This window comes from Bufo gargarizans, chromosome 8, assembly GCF_014858855.1.
Source record: "Bufo gargarizans isolate SCDJY-AF-19 chromosome 8, ASM1485885v1, whole genome shotgun sequence".
Lineage (NCBI taxonomy): Eukaryota > Metazoa > Chordata > Amphibia > Anura > Bufonidae > Bufo > Bufo gargarizans.
The window spans coordinates 193,775,652-193,800,684 of record NC_058087.1 but is presented as its reverse complement, the minus strand read 5'-3'; the positions used below and the strand labels follow the sequence as shown (position 1 = coordinate 193,800,684).

General features: G+C 47.3%; 2 protein-coding genes across 3 annotated transcripts in view; one reads left to right on the top strand and one right to left on the bottom strand.

The window, feature by feature from the left end:
- The first annotated feature begins 3,332 nt into the window (after positions 1 to 3,332).
- Positions 3,333 to 11,333, top strand: LOC122945220 (kinesin-like protein KIF22). 2 transcript variants are annotated; one of them, XM_044304194.1, is made up of 6 exons: positions 3,333 to 3,580; positions 4,442 to 4,616; positions 4,808 to 4,863; positions 5,013 to 5,210; positions 10,534 to 10,593; positions 10,710 to 11,333. In XM_044304194.1, the coding sequence occupies exons 1-6, from the start codon at positions 3,341 to 3,343 to the stop codon at positions 10,737 to 10,739; spliced, it is 759 nt and encodes a 252-aa protein (XP_044160129.1). In that variant the 5' UTR covers positions 3,333 to 3,340; the 3' UTR covers positions 10,740 to 11,333. The 2 variants fall into 2 exon arrangements, with proteins under 2 accessions (XP_044160129.1, XP_044160128.1); XM_044304193.1 differs by having other exon boundaries at positions 3,362 to 3,580; positions 4,442 to 4,676; positions 10,710 to 11,331.
- Positions 11,334 to 18,667: 7,334 nt separating this feature from the next.
- Positions 18,668 to 25,033, bottom strand: part of LOC122945542 — a 37,635-nt gene continuing 31,269 nt past the window's right edge. The window contains exon 3 of the mRNA XM_044304606.1: positions 18,668 to 22,086. Coding sequence (XP_044160541.1) covers positions 20,467 to 22,086 — 1,620 coding nt within the window. The 3' untranslated portion in view covers positions 18,668 to 20,466. The remainder of the gene's footprint in view (positions 22,087 to 25,033) is intronic.

Below are 25,033 nucleotides of genomic sequence, written 5' to 3'. Positions count from 1 at the left end.
ATTGCTGGGGAGCTTTGTTCGGTTTCGTATACTTCATTTGATGAGGCAGTTCGGTGGGTGCGTCGTTTTGGGAAGGGGGCTTTGTTGGCGAAGACGGATATTGAGGCCGCTTTTCGTTTGTTGCCCATTCATCCGGACAGTTTTCATTTGTTGGGATTTAAGTGGGAGGGCAGTTTTTATGTTGATTGTTGTCTACCGATGGGTTGTGCAATTTCCTGTTCTTTGTTTGAGAAGTTTGCTTCCTTCTTGGAGTGGGTGGTGAAGCAGGAGGCGGGGTGGACTTCTGTTTTGCATTATTTGGACGATTTTTTGTTTTTGGGGCCTGCTGGGTCGCGTGTTTGTTCTGTATTGCTGCACACGATGGAGAGCGTGGCGGGTCGTCTCGGTGTCCCGTTGGCGCCGGAGAAGACGGAGGGCCCGGCGACGTCCGTGAAGTTTTTGGGTATAGTGATAGATAGTGTAGCCATGGAGTGCCGGTTGCCGGAGGAAAAGGTGGCGGATTTGCGCGAGGATATTGTTTTCTTGAGTAGGGCTAGAAAGGTGCAGTTGCGGCGTGTGCAGTCAGTCCTGGGTAAGTTGAATTTTGCATGCAGAATTCTGCCAATGGGTCGGGTTTTCTGTAGGCGCTTGGCCATGGCGACGGCGGGCGTGCAGAGGCCTTTCCATTTTTTGCGATTGTCATCTGAGGTCCGGGATGACCTGCTGGTGTGGGAGCGTTTTCTGGAGGAGTTTAATGGGCGTTCTGTGTGGATGGGGGCTCCTGTGTCCAGTGCGGATTTGGAGTTGTGTACGGATGCGTCGGGGTCTTGTGGTTACGGGGCCTTTTGTGCGGGTCAGTGGAGCGCGGGTGCCTGGCCGGATGCTTGGGTGGAGGCAGGTTTTTTGAGGAATTTGGTTTTGTTGGAGTTGTTTCCGATCGTTGTGTCTGTAGAGTTGTGGGGGGACGTGCTCCGGAATAAAAGAGTGAGATTTTGCTGTGACAACATGGGGGTGGTTCAGGCGATTAACAGCCAGTCGGCTAATTCTCCCCCGGTTGTGCGCTTGCTTCGCCATTTAGTGCTTAGGGGCTTGCGGTTGAATGCTTGTTTCGTGGCTGTGCATGTTCCGGGGGTTGAGAACGACATTGCTGACTCACTTTCTCGCTTTCAGTGGGACCGTTTTCGCGGACTGGTGCCGGATGCGGACGAGACGGGTCTATCATGTCCTCAGTGGCTCTGGAACGTGGCCTTGGGGTCTCCTCTGAGTTGATTCGCCGGTCCGTGAGTGGGAGTACGTGGTTGGCGTATTCTTCGGTGTGGTCTCAGTGGGAGCAGTTGCTGGATCAGGTGGGGGGTTGTGAGGTAGCGGAGGATTTTCAGATGCTGTTGGTATATTTTATCGGTTTGTCTTATAGTTCGGGGGTGTCTGTTTCGGTGGTTTCCAAGCGAGTGGCGGCTGTCAATTTTTGGTTGCGGTTGCGGGGTCTGATGGGTGTGGGTAACTGCTTTCTGGTTAGGCAAGCTTTGAAGGGTTATAGGCGTAGCGCCGCGCGGCCGGACACGCGTAGGCCGGTTTCATGGGCGGTGTTGCAATCGTTGTGGGAGATGGTTGGTGTGGTGTGCTTGACGCCTTATGAGGTTTGTTTGTTTAGGGCTGCTTTTTCCTTGGCTTTTTTTGGGGCTTTCCGGGTGTCCGAGTTGGTGTCGGGGAATCGGTCGTGTGGGGGAGGTCTGTTGCGGCAGGATGTGTGTTTTTCTGGGGGAGGTTTGCGCTGCGTTTTGCGTAGGTCTAAAACGGATCAGGAGGGAAAAGGGGCGGTTGTTACCCTGCGCCCGTTGCTTGGGTCGGTGTTGTGTCCGGTCAGGTGCGTGGAGGAGTTGTTGGTGGTTAGGCCGGAGGTGATGGGTTCGTTGTTGATGCATGAAGATGGGTCAGCGTTGTCGAGGTATCAGTTTGTGGCGGTTTTTCGTAAGTGTTTGGTTGCAGCGGGATACCCGGCTCGGGACTTTGCGTCCCATTCCTTTCGGATTGGGGCGGCTACGGAGGCGGCCAGATGGGGCCTGGGGGAGGAGGCCATTAAACGTATTGGCCGATGGGAGTCTAGGTGTTATCAATTGTATGTTCGCACCCACATGTTGTGAGTGCCAACGGGGATGATGTTCAGTGGTGTTCAGTGTTTTGTTGCGCTGATTAGTGTGTTAGGTTTTTAATATTTCTGTGTTTCCAGGTTCGGCTTGTATGGCGTGGATCTTCGGACACTCCTACGTGTACTGGGGAGCTTTGCGGGCGGACGTGCGGAGGAACGGACGGCAGTTTGGGGTTTGACCCGGCTGACATGCAAGTGCGCTGGATTGGAATACGGGGCCTTTTGTGGGGTAGGGTGCTTCCTGAATTTCATGCTTCAGTCTTGTTGGATAGGTCACCTGATATTGTTGTGTTGCACGTTGGGGGGAATGACCTGGGTGTGCGCAGTACTAGGGAGGTAATTCGTGATATGAAGCTGGACCTCCTGCGTTTGTGGTCGGATTTTCCGGGTGTGTTGGTGGTTTGGTCTGAGGTGGTGGCTCGGAGAGTCTGGCGTTTTGCGAGGTCGGTTGAGCGTCTCAACAAGGCCCGGGCTAAACTTAATAGGGAGGTCGGACGTTTTGTGAGGCGTCATGGTGGAATTGTGGTGCGTCATCGGGAGCTGGAGGCGGGATCGCCTCAGTTCCTTAGGGCTGATGGTGTCCACCTTAATGAGGTGGGTATTGACATGTGGGCTTTAGGGGTTCAGGAGGGTCTGGAGACGGCTTTCCGGGTTTGGCGGGACTCCCATAGGTGAGGTGTCTCCTATGGTCGTTCGTGGCGTGGTAATGGAGGGTCCTGGAAGGCAATGATAAGTTTATGAGGTGCATGCCAAGGTGGAGTGTGCATCTCAGGAGGTTCGGTAAGCTTGTGCATGGGGCTCCTGTTGGGCAGATGGGCCTACAGGGGAGAATAATTACAGTTTGGAGTATTCGGTGCTCTCGGGTCGGTGACCGCGGCCGAGGGTAAGGCGATATGACAAGTGGAGGTGAATGGTGAAAACACAGCTTACCTGTTGCCTTCTAGGATCCTATTCAATGGTTCAGATGTTATGGTAATTGATATGTTATGCGTGTTATTATTATTACGTATTTATGTTAAGTGATAATTAATGTTGTTGAATAAAATTGGCCGAGAAGGCTCTTTTCCCAAGAAGATGTCTCGGTGTGTTAATTGGGGACAGGAGGGGGGAGTAAGGTAGATGGTAGGTTTATGTGCCTGAGTACCTTCCATCCTTTAAGTCACAAGACTGATTCCACAGAAGAGTCTCCTAATATGTCCAAATACGCAAAAAAGTATGTGCCTAGGTCTGCGGGTATGGTTAGCCGGGGTGTGCCCCTTACTGAACAATATTCTGCTTTCTTACAGGAGGAGGCGCCGGCTTTCCCACTTAGACCCAGCCCTAGCGGAAAGGCTGCTCAAATTGGATAAAATCCTAACAGAAATGGGAAAAATGGAGATGCAGCTACTGACCACACCCAGACGAGAGCGCATGGTGCTTATGAAGCAGTTGGAGGAGACTCGGTTAGAGATTGCGGTGAGGCAGGGCCAGAACATAAAATTTTCTTTATTTCTCTTGGTTATATAGCAACAACCTATTCTGCAGCGCTTTACACACATTGCCATCACTTCAGTTCCCTATCAGTATGTTTTTCGAATGTGGGAAGAAATCGGAGTATCTGTAGGAAACGCACACAGACACTGGGAGAACAAATGCAGATGTCATCCTTGTTCAGACTCAAACCTAGGATCCAAGCGCTGCAAGGCACCAGTGCTAACCACTGAGCCGCCATTAACCACTGAGCCACCGTGCTTGTGTAATCTGCGGCGTCTTTTTGTTAGTATTTTAAAAGGTTTGCCCAGTCTTCTGTAAACAAAAAGTGAACGTTTTGGGGCCACTAATCCACCAGTTTGTTACACAGCAGTGGTTTAGCTGTCCATGTCAAAACCAGCCGTTAGAGCGCTGGGTAGTAAAAGAAGTAATACATTATCTGAGATGAGACTGGAGACATTGGCTACATGCACATTGTGCAAATGAAGCTGCGGACAGTGCACATCGGTTCACTGCGTGTGCAGCAGGGTGCCCGTCCAGGAAGCATCTTGTGGGCAAAGCACTAAAATATTCCCATTGTTAATGGTTTACATTCTGTGGAATTATATTTGCTGCTGGGAGACATGTCAGAGCCTCGGCCGTTCCTGTGTCAGATACTGTGTTGTGCTCTTGCTCACACCTATCCTGCTGATCACCCACCATAATCGATGAGGCCACAGATGTATTTATGGTTCTAACGTGATTATAAAGGAGATAAAACTGGACAGACCTTTATCTGTTTGTTTTCCGGTGGGATTAAATGATGTATTTCTCTCTTTTAATTCTTCCCCCTTTTCCATTCCTCAGAGGTTGAGGGTGGAGCAGAAGGAGAAGTCTCTGGCAGCTGAGGCTCTTGAGAAATCAAACAACTCACACTTAGAGTTGTCCGATTCCAGCGTGAGCGAGAGCATTTTCCGGGAGCCTATGATGACTCGCTCCGCTGCCAAGACCAAGAAAGTGCTCCGTGTCCTGCCACTGCATGGTACGAAACTTGGAGTCTTCACAGTTGAGGAACAGCTCTCTGGCACAAGCCTGGCTAGAGGTCAGAAGCTCCTCTGTTAGTTACTGGTGTTGTGGGTGCTCTGGGTTTCTCCATCTGTCAACTGTAGTGGGTGTCAGATTTTTAGATTTTATGCTTACTGCAGCTTAAGTCTTGTCTCTGGTTGTCTCCAGATTTCAATCTAAACACCAAAGAAGAAGGGATCATAGTAATTGAGAAGAAAACGCAGGTGAGAAACTCCTCTATGCACAAAAAATCAAATAGCCACTAGCATGTCTGATGCACAACGCTCACAGGAACCATCACCCAGCTTTCCCAGAGTTTTGCTTGGGTTGTTGTATTTGGATATTTTTTATTGTCTTTATGTGAATTCCACAGGGAACCCCCACAGGCTGCGAGAACATGCCTGGCTGGGAGTTGACTCTGCGGACAGATCTGCTCCAGAATGGCCGAGAGAAGCTTCTGAATCTGCTGAATGAAGGCTCGATAACAGAGCTCAAGTCCTTGCAGAAGATTTGGGACAAGAAGGCCAAGCTCATTGTGGGTTGGAGGGAGGTCAACGGCCCATTCAAAAACGTAAGTGAAAGGTTGTGTATGTGGTATTGTATGGCACAAGGGAATCCTGAATGAATGGCGCGGTGGATGTCATCTGGTTCAGGTCTGAGGGATTTTGGAACTTTGTCATTGTCCATTTTAGGGTAATTGACTTAGGGCTAACCGTATGATGTAGTGTACGGGAGAGTAATACCCCGTCACTACTGAAGGGTCACTTGGGTACTGTCGTTCCCCCTGTATTTTTGGGGAGGTTGGTATAGAATATCTTATAATGTCATGCTATGTATTTTCCTGTTACTGTGAAACGTGCATTTGCAGGCCGGCTAGGGTGTAGTTCCAGCTCTGAGTCACTAGAGGCAGCTAGGGAACCCTAGGTTATATAAGGCCCAGTCAGGAAGTAATAGCAGGAGACAGACTGTGGGAGCAGAGGTCAGAAATGATCCTGTGTCTGAGAGAAGGCCAGGCTATGGGCCTGTGAGAGCATAGCAGGCCTGAAGCCTGCCGGCTAGGAGAGGGTAGTAAAGGCCCTGTAACCGGGTTCCGGATCCAAGGAAAAGGTTCCCCTCCTGAGTCACCATCCGTTCAGCTGAAGCAGCATAAGCGAGCCACAAGCCAAGACACAGATTACCACAGAGGCCGATCAGATAAAGCGAGAGGTACTCAAGATAACAGAGGAGGTACTAGATAAGGACAGCTTCAAGGGTACGCCAGATAAAGGGCATTAGACCTTGGAGGAAAGTCACATGTAGCAGGACCAGTCAGGAATAGTGTGCAAGCCGCCTGTACTGCATCTCCTGTAATCAACACTCTGTATAATTCATCGCTAAGACCGGCCTTTCTGTAATGTCAAGAACCATCTGTATTCTTCTAAAACCAACCGTCTTTTATGGAACTGTGCACTACCAGTGTCCGTGTATTATCCTGACTGATATTCAGTAAAAGTTCCAGTTTTTGTTGGCTATCCTGTGCTTGCTTCATTCTTCCACCATACTTTACACGGCGTGTCACCGTTTAATTGACACTGGCGTCACGAACTGTTAAATACCTGCCTGTTCCAGTATTTGCCCCAATTGAAGACGACAGTGGATCCCAGGTTAGTGGTCAATCTGCACTACAAAGCCCAGCATACACTACTGACCCCCTGGGACACTGCATCGCTCTTTTTGGCGTCACGAACAGGATACGCATACTTCTGAAGTGCAGAGAAGTGTGAACTGTGTGCTTTAAATATTCCACCACCGTATTACAAAGACTGTAACCTTTATTTCTGAAACCTGTGGATTACAATTGCGCCTGGGAGGAATCAAAGACGCTATACTGTGTTGCGCTACCCCCAGAGAGAAAATCGCATTTGTGGACTGTGTTTTACTGGACTTTTCATCATCCTGCTTGCTGTCAGTGAATTGCAGCATCAGGACATCTAAAATGGCCGCCGACGCCATGAGGCTTTTTACTGCGCCATCGGGATGTGCAGAGGCGCGAATATTTGGCGCCGAAACCTTCCAAGAAGAAGGAGGAGACGATTGCCCTGGAGCGCCACCCACCTTGAGGAGTGACGACGCGGCTGACTACTTTGAAGAGTTACGCCTGGGAGGCGGGGCTCAGATGGAGATAGACTGGCCCAGTGTGTGGGAGGAGTCAGAGTCGATGCAGCAACCAGGAAGAGAAGAGATGGCGTGCGCTGCAGAGAGAGAGGTTGAGACCACGTGCGAGTGGGGCGCCACTCCACCGGACTTTCCGGAGTTGGGGCCGTGGGATCCTCTAGCCTGGACGGCCACCCCCTGGGCCCAGGCCATGGACCTAAGCATCACCCGACCTGAGTCCCCACCGATCCGTCGCCGGCACGCAGAATGGCCGGCTATTATGGAGGAGTTGAGAGCCGCGGTGGCGAAAAAGAACACCAGCCGGAAAAAGCGGTTCGAGGAGATGGCTAAGTCCATACAGGGAGACTCCTTTCTGGGTAAGCCCCAGCTAGAAAGGCGCCGCGGGATCGTGGTGTCCTTTGATAAAGAGAAAGGCTATGGGTTTATCCAGGAGTTGGGGACTGGCCGGGACTTCTATGTCAACCGGCGATCGGTAAAACGGCACTACCTCCCAGAGCATCTCCACAATCTGACTATGGGGGAGATCATAGAATACACCCCTGCCGAAAGTCTAAGGGGCCCCTACGCCACCGCAGTGACTCGCCCGAAGGCGCCGGCTGAGAACTGGGACTCTGGGAAAGAGAGGTCAGAGCCAGTTGAGACAGAGAGAGCGCATGTGGAAAAGGCCCGGACCACCCATCTGCAGAACCAGGCCTACCTCAGCCCCGACGTTTTCTGGGAGCCCATCGTGATGCAGGGGCTGGAGGAGCGGTATCCCCCTCCGGATGCAGTGAGACGAGAGGAGGAGAAGGAGCGACAGGACAGCTGCCGGAGAGCAGAGGAATGGGCTGAGGCCCGGCGCCAAACCGCAGCTGCCATTGTTACCCCAGCGGCCGGACCCCCTGGACCTCCGGTAGATCCGACCACCTGCACTAAAGCAGAACTAGAGGCCCTACGAAAGAGGGTGTATTGGGTGGCGGACCTCGGTTGCGCTGGAGGCGTGCAGTGGTTTCCATTCCCGAGGACGGAGGCTGAAATGGAGGCCGTGAAAGACAAACCTCCCCCTCTAAAAATTGTCAGGGGAGACGGGTTCCAAATGTGGCCGGCCTTGCCAGAACAACTGCTGCAGGTTCCCTATGTCGACTCGTCATCTGAGGAAGAACATGATACTCGTCTGTGAGTACTTCTGCCTTCTTGTCCATCTCTTTACTGGCCGTTTGTCCCTCCATTTGGCAGAGCTGGTGAAGCTCGCTGCCAGTTACCCACGGCCGGTGGCATCCTAGTTAAATAATGTGCCACTGTGTATCAATGCTTCCAGCTGCCTTTGTTTTGTTTGGGACATCCGGTTCGCTGCTACAATCCCAGTTGTGCCTTATTTTGCACTATTTTTCCCTTTTCACCCCCATTTCAGGTTGAAAAGACATTTTTATGTCAGCAATATTTTAAAGGGTAAGCAGGACTTGCCAGGATAACATGGCCCTGGTATTGTCAGAGTCCTGTATTGTCATTTTATATATGTGCTGCTGACAGTGTTCAATAACCGGTTGTTTTTATTCACGTCTATGTGCCCAGAGATGGACTTCCTATGTGCAAGCCTCTGAGATGTTGATTTATTTATGGACTTATTTATTGTCATGGACTATCCTGGTTCTTTCAACATCCGCTGTGCCAGGTCAGCGCCCCCGTTCCACTCACTATCCTGAGAAGAAGAGAACGACGCCCCTTGTCACCGCACTTCGCCATTTCCAATTGGGTCTGATAAGAGTGTAAATGACATATCTGTATGCATGCATGTGTCTTCCTCTATTTCAGGTCATGATTCCAGTTGGGCGGGCCCTGATGGAGTACGAGGTCGTACTCAGCTTAAAGCAGCGGGGTATGTAGTGTACGGGAGAGTAATACCCCGTCACTACTGAAGGGTCACTTGGGTACTGTCGTTCCCCCTGTATTTTTGGGGAGGTTGGTATAGAATATCTTATAATGTCATGCTATGTATTTTCCTGTTACTGTGAAACGTGCATTTGCAGCTAGGGAACCCTAGGTTATATAAGGCCCAGTCAGGAAGTAATAGCAGGAGACAGACTGTGGGAGCAGAGGTCAGAAATGATCCTGTGTCTGAGAGAAGGCCAGGCTATGGGCCTGTGAGAGCATAGCAGGCCTGAAGCCTGCCGGCTAGGAGAGGGTAGTAAAGGCCCTGTAACGGGGTTCCGGATCCAAGGAAAAGGTTCCCCTCCTGAGTCACCATCCGTTCAGCTGAAGCAGCATAAGCGAGCCACAAGCCAAGACACAGATTACCACAGAGGCCGATCAGATAAAGCGAGAGGTACTCAAGATAACAGAGGAGGTACTAGATAAGGACAGCTTCAAGGGTACGCCAGATAAAGGGCATTAGACCTTGGAGGAAAGTCACATGTGGCAGGACCAGTCAGGAATAGTGTGCAAGCCGCCTGTACTGCATCTCCTGTAATCAACACTCTGTATAATTCATCGCTAAGACCGGCCTTTCTGTAATGTCAAGAACCATCTGTATTCTTCTAAAACCAACCGTCTTTTATGGAACTGTGCACTACCAGTGTCCGTGTATTATCCTGACTGATATTCAGTAAAAGTTCCAGTTTTTGTTGGCTATCCTGTGCTTGCTTCATTCTTCCACCATACTTTACACGGCGTGTCACCGTTTAATTGACACTGGCGTCACGAACTGTTAAATACCTGCCTGTTCCAGTATTTGCCCCAATTGAAGACGACAGTGGATCCCAGGTTAGTGGTCAATCTGCACTACAAAGCCCAGCATACACTACTGACCCCCTGGGACACTGCAATGACACTGGCTGCGGAGGAGGGTATTTTCTGTGTAGGACTTCATTATTTATCACTTCTTATACTATACTGGTCAACTGTAACTGGGCTTTAGGGTCTTCTCTCTGTCCCTTGAATGCTGGGCACCTGACAACCTCATGCCTGATCACTGCAGCAGCAAGCTTAAAGGGGTTATCCCATTTCGGCAAACATCTGGTGTGGGAAGCAGCAAATGGCAGGTGGGGACGAGCCTCCATAGCATTGCAGGTGACGCCAGGAAGGCTCGTCCGCGCCTGCCATTGGCTGCTCCACCCCCCCAGATGTTTTCATCAGTGTGCATGGACTAGGAGCGGCACGGGGTAAGTATATTACCTGTGACTGGCCCGGCAATTCCTTTAAAGGAATTTTAATATTGATGGCCTCAGGATACGTCATTGATTATCCAATCAATCTGGGTTTGACTTCCAGCACCATGGCCTGAGGATAGGCTATGAATATCAAATTCCTGGATAACCCCTTTAAAACAGCCCCGTAAATATTCATTGGCACAGGTTTAAAGACCGGGACCACCTGCTGTAAACTGACATTGAGTGTTTCTAAATGATATGGAAGACAGACTTATTGTGCAGGCCAAGGTTAAAGGGGTTGTCCCATTTCACCGATCCGATGGTCAGATTGGCCTAAGAGCCTAACACCAGGTGGCTGGATAACAAGGGAGCCACAAACAGCGTGTCACAGTAAAGCTATACGCTTACCCTGACTCACACTCACTATGGCTTGCTTCGCTGTTTACATAGCTCCCATGCATTGCAGTGGGAACTACCGAAACGGTGCAGAGCCGGCCTGCTCCGCTGTTAATCCGCCACCTGGTGGTTTCCTATTAGTCTCATCTTGTCTTCGTAACAGCAAGAAGGGACAACTCCTCTTCTTTTTTTTTATTTAAGAAATTATTTATTTTTCAGTTGGAGGACCTGGCCTCTATAGAAGGGATATCTGCCAAATTTGTCGACATATTTTTAGAGGTAAGACTCCATGTTTTGTGTATGGTTACAGCTCTAATGATACAAGCAATGATAGGAGTTTTACTTCTGTTGTGTGAGGGTGAAGATCCAATACTGACAGTTCTCCCTCTCCACAGGCCAACATCCTGAGAATAGTAGCAAGATGAAGACGCCCCAGGACCCTTCACTTCTCACTGAGAAGCCTTCACCTCATGGATTCTATGAAACCTCTTATTCGACTGCCTCGTGTACATTCCTATAGTCTCCACCAACCCCCTGGTACATGAGGCTAGTGGGGGGCCTCCTTGTGTTCCACCTCTCATTGTGACTCTTTACCCTCCTCAGTGTGAGGTCGGCGATGGCAGGAGCGTTGTCTTATTTTTGGATTATTTTTATTATCATTTTTTAATGTATTTGGTTGAATCTGTGCAGTGAGCCGCCCCCCACCCCACACAGGCATCATACAGATGTGTCTATAGGATCTCCATATACTTACACCATGTAACCACTGTTGTATATAAGATGAATCAGTTTAGGCAGACTGAACAGACCGCCCTGGGTAGAAAACGTAGCCCCGGCAGCCTGGGCCACACAGGGGAGTAATGCAGGTTAAAGTATAATGTAAGTTATTTGCTCATCTGTATGGATCCTGTGTGTCCAGATACTGGGTCAATATGAGCTGCGGCCACTGAAGTCTATTTTACTTGTTTTACTCTAGCCATATGTCCTGGCAATGAAACGTGGAGGTTTTTGCGAAGCCTGAACTTTGTATTGTTAATAAAACTTATATATATATATATATTTTTTTATTATTTATTTAAATCTTCCCCAACTGCACGAGAAAAAAATCTATAGAAATATCTATGAAAATTGCTGCGTGGAATTGGGAATAATAATTGTTATCCAAAAGCATCAGCTCAGAATACCCAGGACAAACCAGTGTGGAGGTCCCCGTGCGTGTAGCCCGGCCTACTATCGGAGAGTGTGCCCGCTGACTGTGGGTGGTGTGGCCAATTAGGCGTCAACCCCCTTGCTATTGGCCACATATGTATATTAAATAGTATTAAAGGGGTTGTCCGGCCTTAGAGCCAACACCCCTGGGGTCCTCCCCTGTAGCACTGAACATAATAAACCCACTCACCTGTTCATGCTACTGCTCCGTTCTTGGCCACTTCCTCTCCTTGTAGGACCAGGAAGCGGATTGGTCCCGTGACTGCTGCAGCCAATGACAGGCCTCAGTGGTTTGAACACTGCGTCACAGCATTGATGTACCGTTCAAAAGCAACTGTGAATGCTGAGGCCTGTTATTGGTCGCAGCAGTCACAGGACCCAGCCTCTTCCTGGTCGTGTGGGGACGGCGCAGCGGCAGGACCACAGACAGGTGAGTGAGGCAGAGGAGGACCCCAGGGGTCGTCGGCTTCAATGCCGGACAACCCCTTTAACCTATCCCGCTCAGGTGGATCTGGGTCGTCCACGTATTACGTGAAATACCATTAATTCGAATGGTTGCCTTGTTAGACTACATCTACAAAGAGATTTTGGATGCGACATCCATTGCTCAACCAAAGATCGCAGTATAGCGTTCCTGCCATAGGAATGAAGTGGGTCACAATGCGACTTGCACTTTTGCTACGGCCATTAAACGCAAATTGTAAAAAATCCTGCAGTGTTTGGATTTTTTGCATATCACAGTCACAGCAAACGCGCAAGTTGCTCTGCGACCCCCATTCATTGCCAAGGCAGCCCAGCCACACTGCAGCGATTGGGCGCGCAACACGTATCGCAGGCAAAATTGCAGTGTAGACGTATTCTAATGGCCCAAACACACATACATTTGGCCTGGTGTAGAAACTGCTTGAATTTTTTTTCCATACCACATGTTTTTTTGTGGCAAAAACTGTAGCATGCTGCATTTTTCAATAACTGCATAGGAAACGGAGCATCAGTTCTGCTCTGCATCATCGCCCTATACCCTGTGTAAGTCCGGCTGCACCTGCAAATGGCTTACCCTATGGAGGCCCAACATCAGTTGCTTGTCTAGAATCCATAATGATTAAGAACCCTTTTAAATTATGGGTTTAATCAGAGGTCATGTGACCCAAAACATCACTCATAAAATGGCTTCACATGTGTCTGTTGGTGTCCAGATCCATCATGTATCGTCCTAGAGATGTCAGCCATGCTTTAATGTTGATGGAAACAATCGCTCTGACGGGTGTTGTATTGCTGTTCCGATTGTGTCTCTGTTTCTTACAGGAGTACAGCATGCTGTGTGGGAGAGCAGAGGACTCTGTCAGTGTCCTGCCCGATGACCCGCGACAGATGGTTTTTGCTCTAATTGTATTAAATATCAATAAAGAATGTGAATTGTAGCTAACCAGCTAAGACCTGTCCTAGAATGCTAATTTAGTTATATGTTTATACAGCTAGACCTGCCAATAACCTTAATACAGTTCCTATGTTTGTGTGTTAAAGACAAAAGCAGAGTTATTTACAGTGACTTTATGTTTGGATGTCATATAACTGTTATATATTGTGTTCACAGAAGCAGAAAAGATAATATGCCTTTAAGACTCATTATATTAATGTGAGGTAAGCTCAATGACACAACATAAACAACAGAAAGCATAGGGTTAAACTGTTGTTGCTGGGCAGGAGTATTGACCAATCCTAGCCAGCCTCACACTGCCCAGGAGTTTTGACCAATTACAGCCAGCCTCACACACAGCCTGTCTGGGAAATTCCCCTAGCAGGAGCTGCTAGAATCATTATTCACCAAAGAGAGAAGCTGAACAGACATTCACTCCGCTAAGAGCTGTGTTTCATGGAAGCAGAGAGGCCAAAATAGGTATTTAAAACAGTTATATAATGATCCTACTGTTAATATCGTGATTAGAACTCTATACTGAACTAGTTAGATCTGTGTTTACTTACAGTTCTACCAATTGCAAACTACAAAATTCACAATCCAAATTCAAATTCCATATTGCAATCCAAATTGCATACAACCATACCAGATCATACTCAACCAATCTGCAAATAGTTACTGTTAACTGCATACTGCAAATTGCGACCAAATTCAGCAAGTAAAACTATCTCAGATATACCTCTCAGAGAGATCATACAGTGCTTAAATAACTTAAAGTGACAGTACAGATACTGGAGAGAGAAATATATCCACCATTTTATGTTGAATGACAAGATTGAACAGTTGAACCACCATCTCAATCATACCGCCATTTTGTGATATCTTTTCAACACGTGTTATGTACATGGACTATCTGCTACGGAGGCGGCAGTGTTATATATGAAAAGTTGAAGTTAATAAATTTGGAGTGCTCTTTAAATCTACTGTTTCCATAGAACGGCGCTAGAGGAATTACAGAGTAATAGACAGTCTGGTTAGACTAAAAAAGTCAGAGATATCAAAATTCGTCTAATGCCAGAGTGCAAAAGGCACTTCATAGTGCTGCGCCTGCCACAGTGGAACTGTTACCCTCAGAGGGCGAAGTGATAGTGCTCTTCAACTTGCACAGTAAAGAGCGCATTAGAGCATCGGAGCGCCAGCATATACCTCCGCGCAGCAACTGTTCTCTGAATGAGCAAGCAAAGACACCTCAGCAGAACTACCATAGAACGTGTGCATTGGTCAAACCGCAGCCGACTCTTAAAGTGGCAGAATGGCAAAGGCAAAATAGTCAGAGAAAGAGCGCCAACCCTCCCTCGATCCCTAGAGAGAGAAAGAGAAGCATGGTGGGAGGCTAAAGTCCAGAGCTAGAGTGCCTGAACCGCTATCCATGGAGAGACCTTGTACTGCAGCCAGCTAGTTTCCCGCCACTAGGCCCAAAGCCTGCAGCAGCGTATCCAAGCCAGCGCATCGCAAGTCTGCACAGAGCATCGCAAGTCAGCGCAAGCATCGCAACACATCAAGAAAAGACACCTCTCCCTTAAGATTGACATTTGTTCCTGCTCTTCAGAATAAGGTCAGAGCTTTCCTTTTATTACTTATAATTGCATATAGGCTTTGGCATAAAGAGACATTTTTCATGTTCAGGAATAAAAGACAAAAGGACAGTTTGTAATACACGGAATCTATTGCATTTAAAGTGAAAATCATTTATTGCCTGCATTTATTGCTGTTACATTTAAGGTGAAAGTCATTTGTTTCTGCATTTGTCAATATTGCATTTAAAGTGAAAGGCATCTTATTATTCGTATTGATTGTGATAGCATTGAAAGTAAAATGTCTGAGCCTAGTATTACTATGCCACTGTTAGAGGATACAAAGATAGATAGGGTAGAAGGTGAAGAGCAAGAGAACCTGTCTGCGTTAGAAGAGTCTGATGCAGCATTAATCTTGCCTCAAACAAATATAGGCCAAACAGATAAACTAAGATGTTCATCACATGCCAGAAAACTGACCCCAAAGATGCTGGAAAATTTGGAGCAAGAAGCAGCATTAAAAGGAAAAACGTTTGCCAGAATGTATGAGAAGTGGAAATTATACATTAGAGGCAAGAAAGTATAAAAGGGAACTTGAGTGATATAGTAGAGACGGTAGAAGAATCAGAATCAGAGCTTATGGCAGCATATGTCAACCTGCGGTCATTTACGATACCTTCCCAGGACATTGTAAGGAACATGGACACATGTACTGCAGTCACTAAAGATTTAGTAAAGCTCATGAGAGAACTATCATCTGCAGCTAACTATGATGAAGTTAAACCAAGAAGTCGAATGAATGAGCTTTTTATGAGAGACTATGCTAGTTCCTTAGGTGGAACCACAATCTCAAGTGTAACTTCCTTTGCTAGCAGAAGTGCCACCCACGTATCAGAGTCCTCAAGTATTTCAGCCAAAAGAAAGGAATTAGCTGAACAACTTGCTGTGAAGAGAGCAGGAATTGAGATGGAAGCTGCCATCGAGGCGCAGCATGAACTGATGGCTGAAAAGCAAGCTGAAAAGGATGTACAACACCATCAAATGGAAGCCTAATTGAAAAGTCTGGAAAGGCAAAAAGAAGTTAAGATCATAGAAGCAAGACTCAGAGTATACGAGGATGATATGAATCAGAGTAGTCATAGGTTCAAATCTGTACTAAGTGAAGAGGCAGACTCCTACTTTCCTACATACTCCAAGGAGAATGGAAGGAAATCTCCAGCACTTAGTGAGGAAATAAGTCATTATCCTTCCATCCCTGCTCAGAAAGACAAAGAGAGGCCTAGTCCAGTGTAAGGAAAAAGGTGTGTGGATTTACCCTCTATCTCTACCAGAAAAGAAGAAGAAAGGGACTCATCTAATTCAGAACCAAGTGAGAAAATAGAATTGGATGATTCTATTTCTAGATATCACGGCAATACTCAGTAGTAATGTCCCGAACTATTCGCCGGCGAATAGTTCCCGGCGAACATAGCTTGTTTGCGTTCGCCGCGGCGGGCGAACATGTGCGATGTTCGGTCCGCCCCCTATACATCATCATTGAGTAAACTTTGACCCTGTGCCTCACAGTCAGCAGACACATTCCAGCCAATCAGCAGCAGACCCTCCCTCCCAGACCCTCCCACCTCCTGGGCAGCATCCATTTTAGATTCATTTGGAATCTGCATTCACAGTTAGAGGAGGGACAGTGCTGCTGCTGCTGATTCAATAGGGAAAGCGTTAGCTAGGGCAGTGTTCTGTGTCCACAGACTCATCTGCTGTAAGGACAGCGTCCAGACAGCACCCCAAAAAGCCCTTTTCAGGGCTGGTACATCAGTCTGCTTTTTTTTTTTTTTATATATATATTGCAGTTGCCTGGCTGCCCGTGTGTGAGAGGCTGCAGGCTCAGTCACAGACAGCACTGTGTGCACCATTCATACAGGGTGTGACAGAAAATACCTCGCAGATAAAAAAAAATTCTATTTAATATTTTTCTGTGACATAATCACATTTGCAAGCCCGTGTGTGTCAGGCCCACACATACTGTATACTGGCTAGTGGCTAGGCCTGCACTCATACCGTTACAGGGTGTCATTCACTCAAATACCTTGCAGATAAAAAAAAAATCTATTTAAAAATTTTCTGTGATATTATCACATTTGCAAGCCCGTATGTGTCAGGGCCACACATACTGTATACTGCTAGTGGCTAGGCCTCCACTCATACCGTTACAGGGTGTCATTCACTCAAATACCTTGCAGATAAAAAAAATCTATTTAAATTTTTTCTGTGATATAATCAAATTTGCAAGCCCGTGTGTGTCAGGGCCACACAGACTGTACTGTGCCCACTGCCCACCACTTATATAGGGTGGCACAGTACCTTGCACGCATAGTACCACTTCACATAAAAATAAAAAAAAAACTGTCAGGCAGAGGCAGGCCACTCCGCAGGAGCCGTCGTGGTCGCGGTGCTGTGATTTCCACTGGCCCTGGAATAATGCCCAGTGTTCAGAGGCCACGTACCCTGAACCCAAAAAATTCGGAGAAAATAGTTGACTGGCTTACACAGGACACCCAATCTTCAACAGCTTCCGCTAAGAACCTTGACGCACCATCCTCCTCCAGCTCAGCTTTGGTCACCTGCTCTCAAGTCACCACTCTCCCGCCCGCCGCCGCCGCCACCACCACTACCACCACAGCCGCTTCACTTGATCCCTCAGAGGAGTTATTTACACATCAGTTGGATGAAATTAGTGATGCACAACCATTATTGCCAGAGGATGTAGATAACAGGGATATGTCTCAGTCAGGCAGCATTACACACATGGACGTACGGTGTGATGATGATGATGTTGTACCCGCTGCTGCTTCCTTTGCTGAGGTGTCAGAAACAAGTGAAGTGGTTGATGATGACGATGTGTCCGTGGATGCCACGTGGGTGCCTGCTCGAAGAGAAGAAGGGGGGAAAGTTCAGAAGGGGAGACAGAGAGAAGGAGGAGACGAGTTGGAAGCAGGGGGAGGTCGTCACAAGGAGCTAGTGGCACAGTCAGACAGCATGTATCGGCACCCGGGGTCAGCCAGACAGCACGCCAATCAACGCTTGCTGTTGCCACCACCAGAATGCCGTCATTGCAAAGCTCAGCAGTGTGGCATTTTTTGTGTGGGTCTGCCTCTGACAACAGCGATGCCATTTGCAACCTGTGCCAAAAGAAACTGAGTCGTGGGAAGTCCAACACCCACCTAGGTACAACTGCTTTGCGAAGGCAGCTCTGCTGCAAAAACTGCTCAACTACACAGACATACAGCTCTGCTGCATACACTGCTCAACTACAGACATTTAGCTCTGCTGCATACACTGCTCAACTACAGACATTTAGCTCTGCTGCATACACTGCCCAACTACACAGACATACAGCTCTGCTCCATACACTGCTCAACTACACAGGCATACAGCTATGCTGCAAAAACTGTTCAAATACACAGACATCCAGCTCTGCTGCATACACTGCTCAGCTACACTGTAAATACTGCTCATCTACACAGACATACAGCTCTGCTGCAAAAACTGCTCAACGATGCAGACATACAGCTCTGCTGCATACATTGCTAAACTACACAGACCTACAGCTCTGCTCCATACACTGCTCAAATACACAGACATACAGCTCTTCTCAATACACTGCTCAACTACACAGACATACAGCTCTGCTACATACATTGCACAACTACACAGACATACAGCTCTGCTCCATATACTGCTCAACTACACAGACATACAGCACTGCTACAGACACTGCTCAACCACACAGACATACAGCTCTGCTGCATACACTGCTCAACTACACAGACATACAGCTCTGCTGCATACACTGCTCAACTACACAGACATACAGCTCTGTTGCATACACTTCTCATCTACAAATAGCTCTGCTGCATACACTGCTCAACTACACAGACATACAACCCTGCTGCATACACTGCTCTGCTACACAGACATACAGCTCTGCAGCATACACTGCTCAACTACAGACATCCAGCTCTGCTACATACACAGACATACAGCTCTGCTGCATACACTGCTTGTCTACACTGACATCTAGCTCTGCTGCATACACTGCTCAGCTACACAGACATACAGCTCTGCTCCATACACAGCCATACAGCTCTGCTGCATACACTGCTTGTCTACACAGACATCCAGCTCTGCTGCATACACTGCTCAACTACAAACATCCAGCTCTGTTACATACACTGCTCAACTGCACAGACATACAGCTCTGCTACATACAGTAAGTAACGGCAGGTATAGCGTATTCCTAACACTTTTCCGCAGGACGACAAACAGAAAAACGAAAAATGAAAATGAGAAGCAGAAAATAAAACCCTTCAGGGATGAAAAGTGTCAGTTACACTGAGAGGCACCAGGAAGCTCGTGCCTCCAGGACGTGAGGCGGTCGCTGCGCGGCTGCTCTACAATATTTCAGCGACACAGAGAGGGAAGTATTAGAAAGCCGCACCCCGAGCCACATACACCGCCATATAATGCTGCTAACAACAGAACAGAATGTGCATGAAAACAGTACAGTATTAATCACTAGACATGGCGAAGTGCGGCCGACAGTAACGTAGCGCGGGCGCCGTCCGACATGCTGCGCCGCAGGGAAGGCGACCATTACAGGGGATAGTTAGAAAAGTGCTGAGTCCAGGCGGAGAGCACAACAATGGGAGCTCTATAGGCGGCACAATACGGAGCGCGCGGTATGTTCTCACACTAACAATGTATAGAGTTGGGACCAAGACACCTCGTCGTGTAGACGTCGCCTTACACTGAGCGCGTGCGACCAGCTCAGCGCGACCGGCCAAAGATAAGGAAGAGAACAGCAGGTGGCGCTGTACAGATCCAGTGTATTGCAGAACTCATTACCTGCGGTTATAACAGACATGATGGCGGAGGAGACCACTGACACCCAGATGATAGGACCGACAACTCTGATGGACAGAAGTAGTCAGACATTTATTCCATAAAAAGGGAAAACACAACAAATGCCGCGTATAGTGCGGAAAGAAGCGTCACATTGTCACATCTCTACAGAAATAGGAAAAGCTGATTAATAATTATATGTTCCCCAAATGTGTCCCAGAAACATAAAGAAGCCCCTACAGCGACATCAGTGGAGGACGGGGAAGGGTTAATGATGCCCCCATGAGGTACGTGCACTCGGCGGTGTATCTCCGCTACAGGATCCACACCTGTTACCTGCAGATCCTGACACGGATCTCCCCAGATCTCCCCCTCTGCATTGTAAAGGGAGAAATCCGCACGGACAATCCACCGGCCGCAAATCTCCGGATCCGCTCCGCAGGTCACTCCTGACGCAGGAAACTTCCGCTCCGTGTAGATGAGATACTGAGAATCCCATCTGCTTAGGCGGTATTATTTCACTCTGGAAAACCAGCAGGTAATACGCACCGTGCGCTTGTACCCGAAGGCCATCTGCACACGGTGCGGAATACGCTCAGTCTTTCCATGCGAATTCCCATGTGGAAAAACCGTAAGGAATTACAGCAAAGTGTATGAGATTACCCCGATCACGTACACTTCGCCGATTATTTCCGTGCGATTCCCAGATCTGCGGCCTGTCAGTTATGTTTGTGGTTTTAGCTGCGGATTTCACCCTTTTCAGTGGAAAAACGCATCTTATCCGCATCAAAAACCGTAATCACACATTGCAGGTATTGGTGCGGATACGCTGCGGATCTGATGTGCGTTCACCCGAACTCGTGTGCAGACGACGTAACTTTTCATTTGTCTCAAGCATCGATTCTGGATCTGATCTCCAAGGAATATAAAATAATCGTACAGTAACCCCCCCATAGAGCCGCCATATACATTGTGTGATCGGAGGCTCCGCCCATACAGCGCTATATAGTGACTTATAGGCGGAGATTATAACGGGACGTGGACGCATCGGCCTCAGCTTATTATTCTAACAGAGGCTCCATCCCGCACATAGAAGAGAACATGTAGGGGTTGAGAGAAGGAGGCGGTGAAGGTGTGTAAGTGTCTGATGGGGTCACACAGCTGATAGAAGGACAGACGCCCGGCCTCATAGTCTAAGAAGACCCCAAGTCTAGGACATGTTGTATCTACACTGAGGGGGGATGTGACTGAGCGGTGACACGCTGTACATCCTGCACCAGACATAGCCAGACACCAAGATTTATCATTACATCTAATACTAGACTCCTGTCCTTTCCTTTCTATACTGGGATAGGACAGTCCGATGTCACATTTCCCTTTCTGGTTCCACTCTACCTCCCAGTAATGTCTTCTTGAGGAGAGGCCACATCTGCTCAACACCTCGGCACAATCCAGGAACCTTCCTGGTGATTCTGGTCTGTTCTGTTTATCTTTAGATGCTGTTGCTGTTTTCAGATCTTCTGATATCTTCACATATATATTAGCAGTGTCCTCATCCAGCAATATGTCTGGAACATGGAGCCCGAGCTCTGATGTGACATTGGTGACAATATCCCTCATAGATCGGTGTAAGGTCAGTGACATCAGAACCTCATCCAGACCATCCTCAGACCTGCCCTCTCCACCATCTCCCCCTGTGTCCTCATCATCTCCACGACCACGTACTGTAATGTCACTTTCTTGTAGGAGTCTTATTGGGTCGGTGACATGACACATCTCCTCCACGTGACGCATCTTCCTGGACAGCTCGTCCTCCTCTATTTCCAGCTTCTTGATCAGATCAGATATCTGGGACACAATCTTCTCCTCCTGCCTGGAGATCTCGCTCAGCGCTTTCTTTTCTGCCATTTCCAGTTGCTCCTTAATGTCCATAAATAACTTCCTGACGTTCTTCCTCTGATCAGAGGCCTTCTCCTGGATATTCCTCTGACGATCCTGCAGATTCTGAAGTCTTGTCTGAATTTTTGCTTTTTGTGGGTTTCGTTGCTCTAGATATTTCCTCAGCTTCTCTTTCTCCTTCTCAAAGGCCACGTCCAGCAGCTCCACGGCATGTCCCTTGTGGTCTCCGGCCACCCAGCAGGACACACAGATACAGGCGGCGTCTATAGAACAATAGTATTTCAGCACCTCCTTGTGTGTGGAGCATTTTCTTTCCTTCAGGGTAGCAGTGGGTTCAACCAAAGTATGTTCTGATGACTTACTGTGTCTACTCAAGTGTTCTCCACAGAACGAGGCCTCACACTGCAGACATGTCTTCACAGCCGTTACAGGAGACTTAGTACAGTAAGTACAGAAGATCCCGATCTCCTCCATATCAGGCCGAGCAGATAAGAAACGCTCCACTATGTTCCCCAGCTTCCTTTTCTTCTCCAGGGCCGGACGCTCCGGATATTCTGCTCTGCAGTCAGGACAGGAATACACTCCAGCTGCCTCCTGTGCATCCAGCACTGTCACGATACAGAAGCGGCAGAAGTTGTGTCCACATCTCAGGGATACGGGGTCTGTATAGAGGCTCAGGCAGATGGAGCAGTCCAGCTCGGCCGCGGCCCTCAGATCAGCAGACGCCATTGTGGTACGGAGGAGCAGGAACCGAAAGTGGAAAAGTCTCTTCCCCTAAGAGGGCGGAGAGCTCCTGTAGAAGAATTAACCCCTGCAGCTCAGAGATTGTGTTTACTGCTGATTCATACTGAGGAAGACAATGATGAGTGATCACTGACGGGATCTGGTGCGGATCCTGGTGGAGTAGTTGTAGCGCAGTCACAGATTTCCCTGGACTCCTGTCTTTGGTGGAATTCAGTGGCTACTCTGTAAACTCTCTCATATCTTTCTAAACATCTTAGACCAGGATCAGCAACCTTCGGCACTCTAACTGCTGTAGAACTACAACTTCCAGCATGCTCCTTTCTCTTCTGTGGGAGTTAAGAGAACAGCCAAGCAAGTGTGCATGATGGGAGATGTAGTTTCACCACACCTGCAGTGCCGGAGGTTGCTGATTCTTGTCTTAGACCCTCTTGTCTACATTTACACCTCGCCTCGGTTGATTTACTTTAGACCGGGGGTGCACAACCTTTTTTGATCTGAGGGCCGCACTGTCACAAGGGGCTGCAAATACAAAAAATGTTGATTGGCGCTCATTTGCATCAGCCTAATACACAGGCCAATGTAAAGTGACTGGGGAGGAATGATCGCTATGACAGTCATTCCTCCTTCATTGAGTTACATTGATTATCAGTAGCACATCCCTGATTACACAGAGAGATGATCGGCACGATTATACCGCCAGTTATCAGGAACGAGCCTTGCAGCATGGCCCCTGAAACCGAAGAGTTATACTTACCTGCCCCCAGCGCTGTTCTCACCTGGCAGTGCACGGCCATGGTCACATGTGCATCTCCAGCCAATCACTGGCTTCAGCAGTGATGTGGCCACAAGCAGCGTGTCACTGCTGAAGCCAGTCATTGGCTGGAGCGATGTATGTGACCATGGCCATGCACTGCCAGGTGTAAAAGTGCAGGAACCAGAATATGGAGGCAGAGGGGGCAGGAAGCGGGTAAGTATGCATCTTCTGGCTCAGGGGCCACGCTGCAGGAACTTTTTAAAAGTCATTTTTACAGGAAAAGTGGTGACATTTCCTTCCTGCCTCCTATTCATAAATCAGTGCTTTCCTTCACTGCAGAGGACGGCGCTCCCTGGTTATTACCGCCTCCTGCCCCCCCAGTTACAGGCGCCATGTAATAACCAGTAAGCACTTTCCCTTACCAGTGGCTGAAAGCGCTTATTGGTTAACACTTTAATAACCGTGCCTGAATAGACATTTTTTTTGTGATTTAGCGCACATGGTGGTTCGAACGGTTGTAACTTTTTTATGTGTTGGGGCTACCCAAAAAATTTTTGCAACAATTGTTCACTTGACACATAGGGCCTTATAATTTATTTTTTAGTTTTATTTGGGGGAAACTGTACAAAACATTTAAAAAAAAATTTTTTTCTAACTTTAGCTCCTTATTTTTTAAATATGCAAACTAACACCAAAATAAATTATTGTAATTAGTTCCGTATTTTGTGTCGGTCATTTTGTTCTATAATATGTGTAGTTTTACGTGAATGGGGCGATAATGGCGACGGTTTTGGTTGGTGTGGGTGTTTTTTTTTTTAATCAAATCGTTTTTATTGAAACAATAGCCGTAGGACATCATAAAAACAATACAGTCTTTCCTCATCATATCCACCATGTGGAATCGATATACAACAGTTTCCATATAAATACCAACATATGTTTATACCAGGCATCTGTATACAGCATGTACACTTGTAGAATCCGGTAATGAGACAAAAATTTGTACCTGTCCTAACTAGCCCCAAGACCCCACCCAGTTCCCAACCCCCCCCCCCCACCCTTCCCTAACCCCTCCCCACCCTACTAACTGGTCATGAGCCATCCAAGGTCTATATAACCACATGAGTATGAGATAGCCATTCACTCCACAATTTATCAAATTTCTGATAACACCCTCTCTTCACATACACCCCTTTTTCCAATATCAACATGTCGTGCACCTTCCGTTCAAACTCTTCTAATGTGGGCGGACTTCCCTGGATCCACCTCATGGCCACCAAGGTGTTTTTTTTTTTTTTTTAAATGTATTTTATAAAAAAAAAATTAAATCTTTTTGTAACTTAATTTTTAATATCATTCTGCTACAAATAATATCCCCCAAGAGGTCATACAAAGACCTTTGGGGGACACTGACACTTTTTGTTAATTTTTTTCCTTTTATTTGTGATTTATTAATATTTTATTGTATTATTTTTTTTTTATAATTGGTTTATTACTTATTATTTAAAATTTTTGCCACATAATATGTCCTCCAAGAGGTCGTAGAGAGACTGTTGGGGGACAATGAACATACTACTATTTAGCATTATTTTTAATTTTATTTTTATTTGTATTTTATTATATTTTTTTTCTATTACTTTATTAAATATATTTTTGCCACATAATGTGTCCCCCAAGGGATCATAAAAAGACTGTTAGGGGACAGTGAACACTCTTTTATTTTGCAATTTTTCCTTTTCTTTTATTTGTATTTATTTATTTTTTATCATTTTAAATTTTTTTGCCACATCATATTTTATTTCTTTTTTCTTTTATTTGTGTTTTATTATATTTTTCTGTTTTCAAAATGTTTTTTTTTATTATTTGTTTATTATTTTTTTCCACATAATTTGTCACCAAGAGGTCACTAATAGACCTTTGGTGACACAGACTTTTTTTGTACTATTTCCACTCTAATTTGGGCATCCAAAGGAGCCCCAGTTACAGGGGAAACCAGCCTGCTGTTGGGGGCATTGTAGACAGGCAGAGCTGATCAGGGCCTCCTGATCCTGTAGCTCTGCTATTACGTAGGAAGGGAAGAGTGCAGCCCTGATTTCCACCCGCACCCCTGTCCCTACCTACTTGCACGGCCCGTTCTAACTGACGGCGTACAACTTGGCGGCGGTCCCTAGCTTAGATACGTGCATGGGCCTAAAGAGGAAGGAGAAAACCGTAACAGAGTCA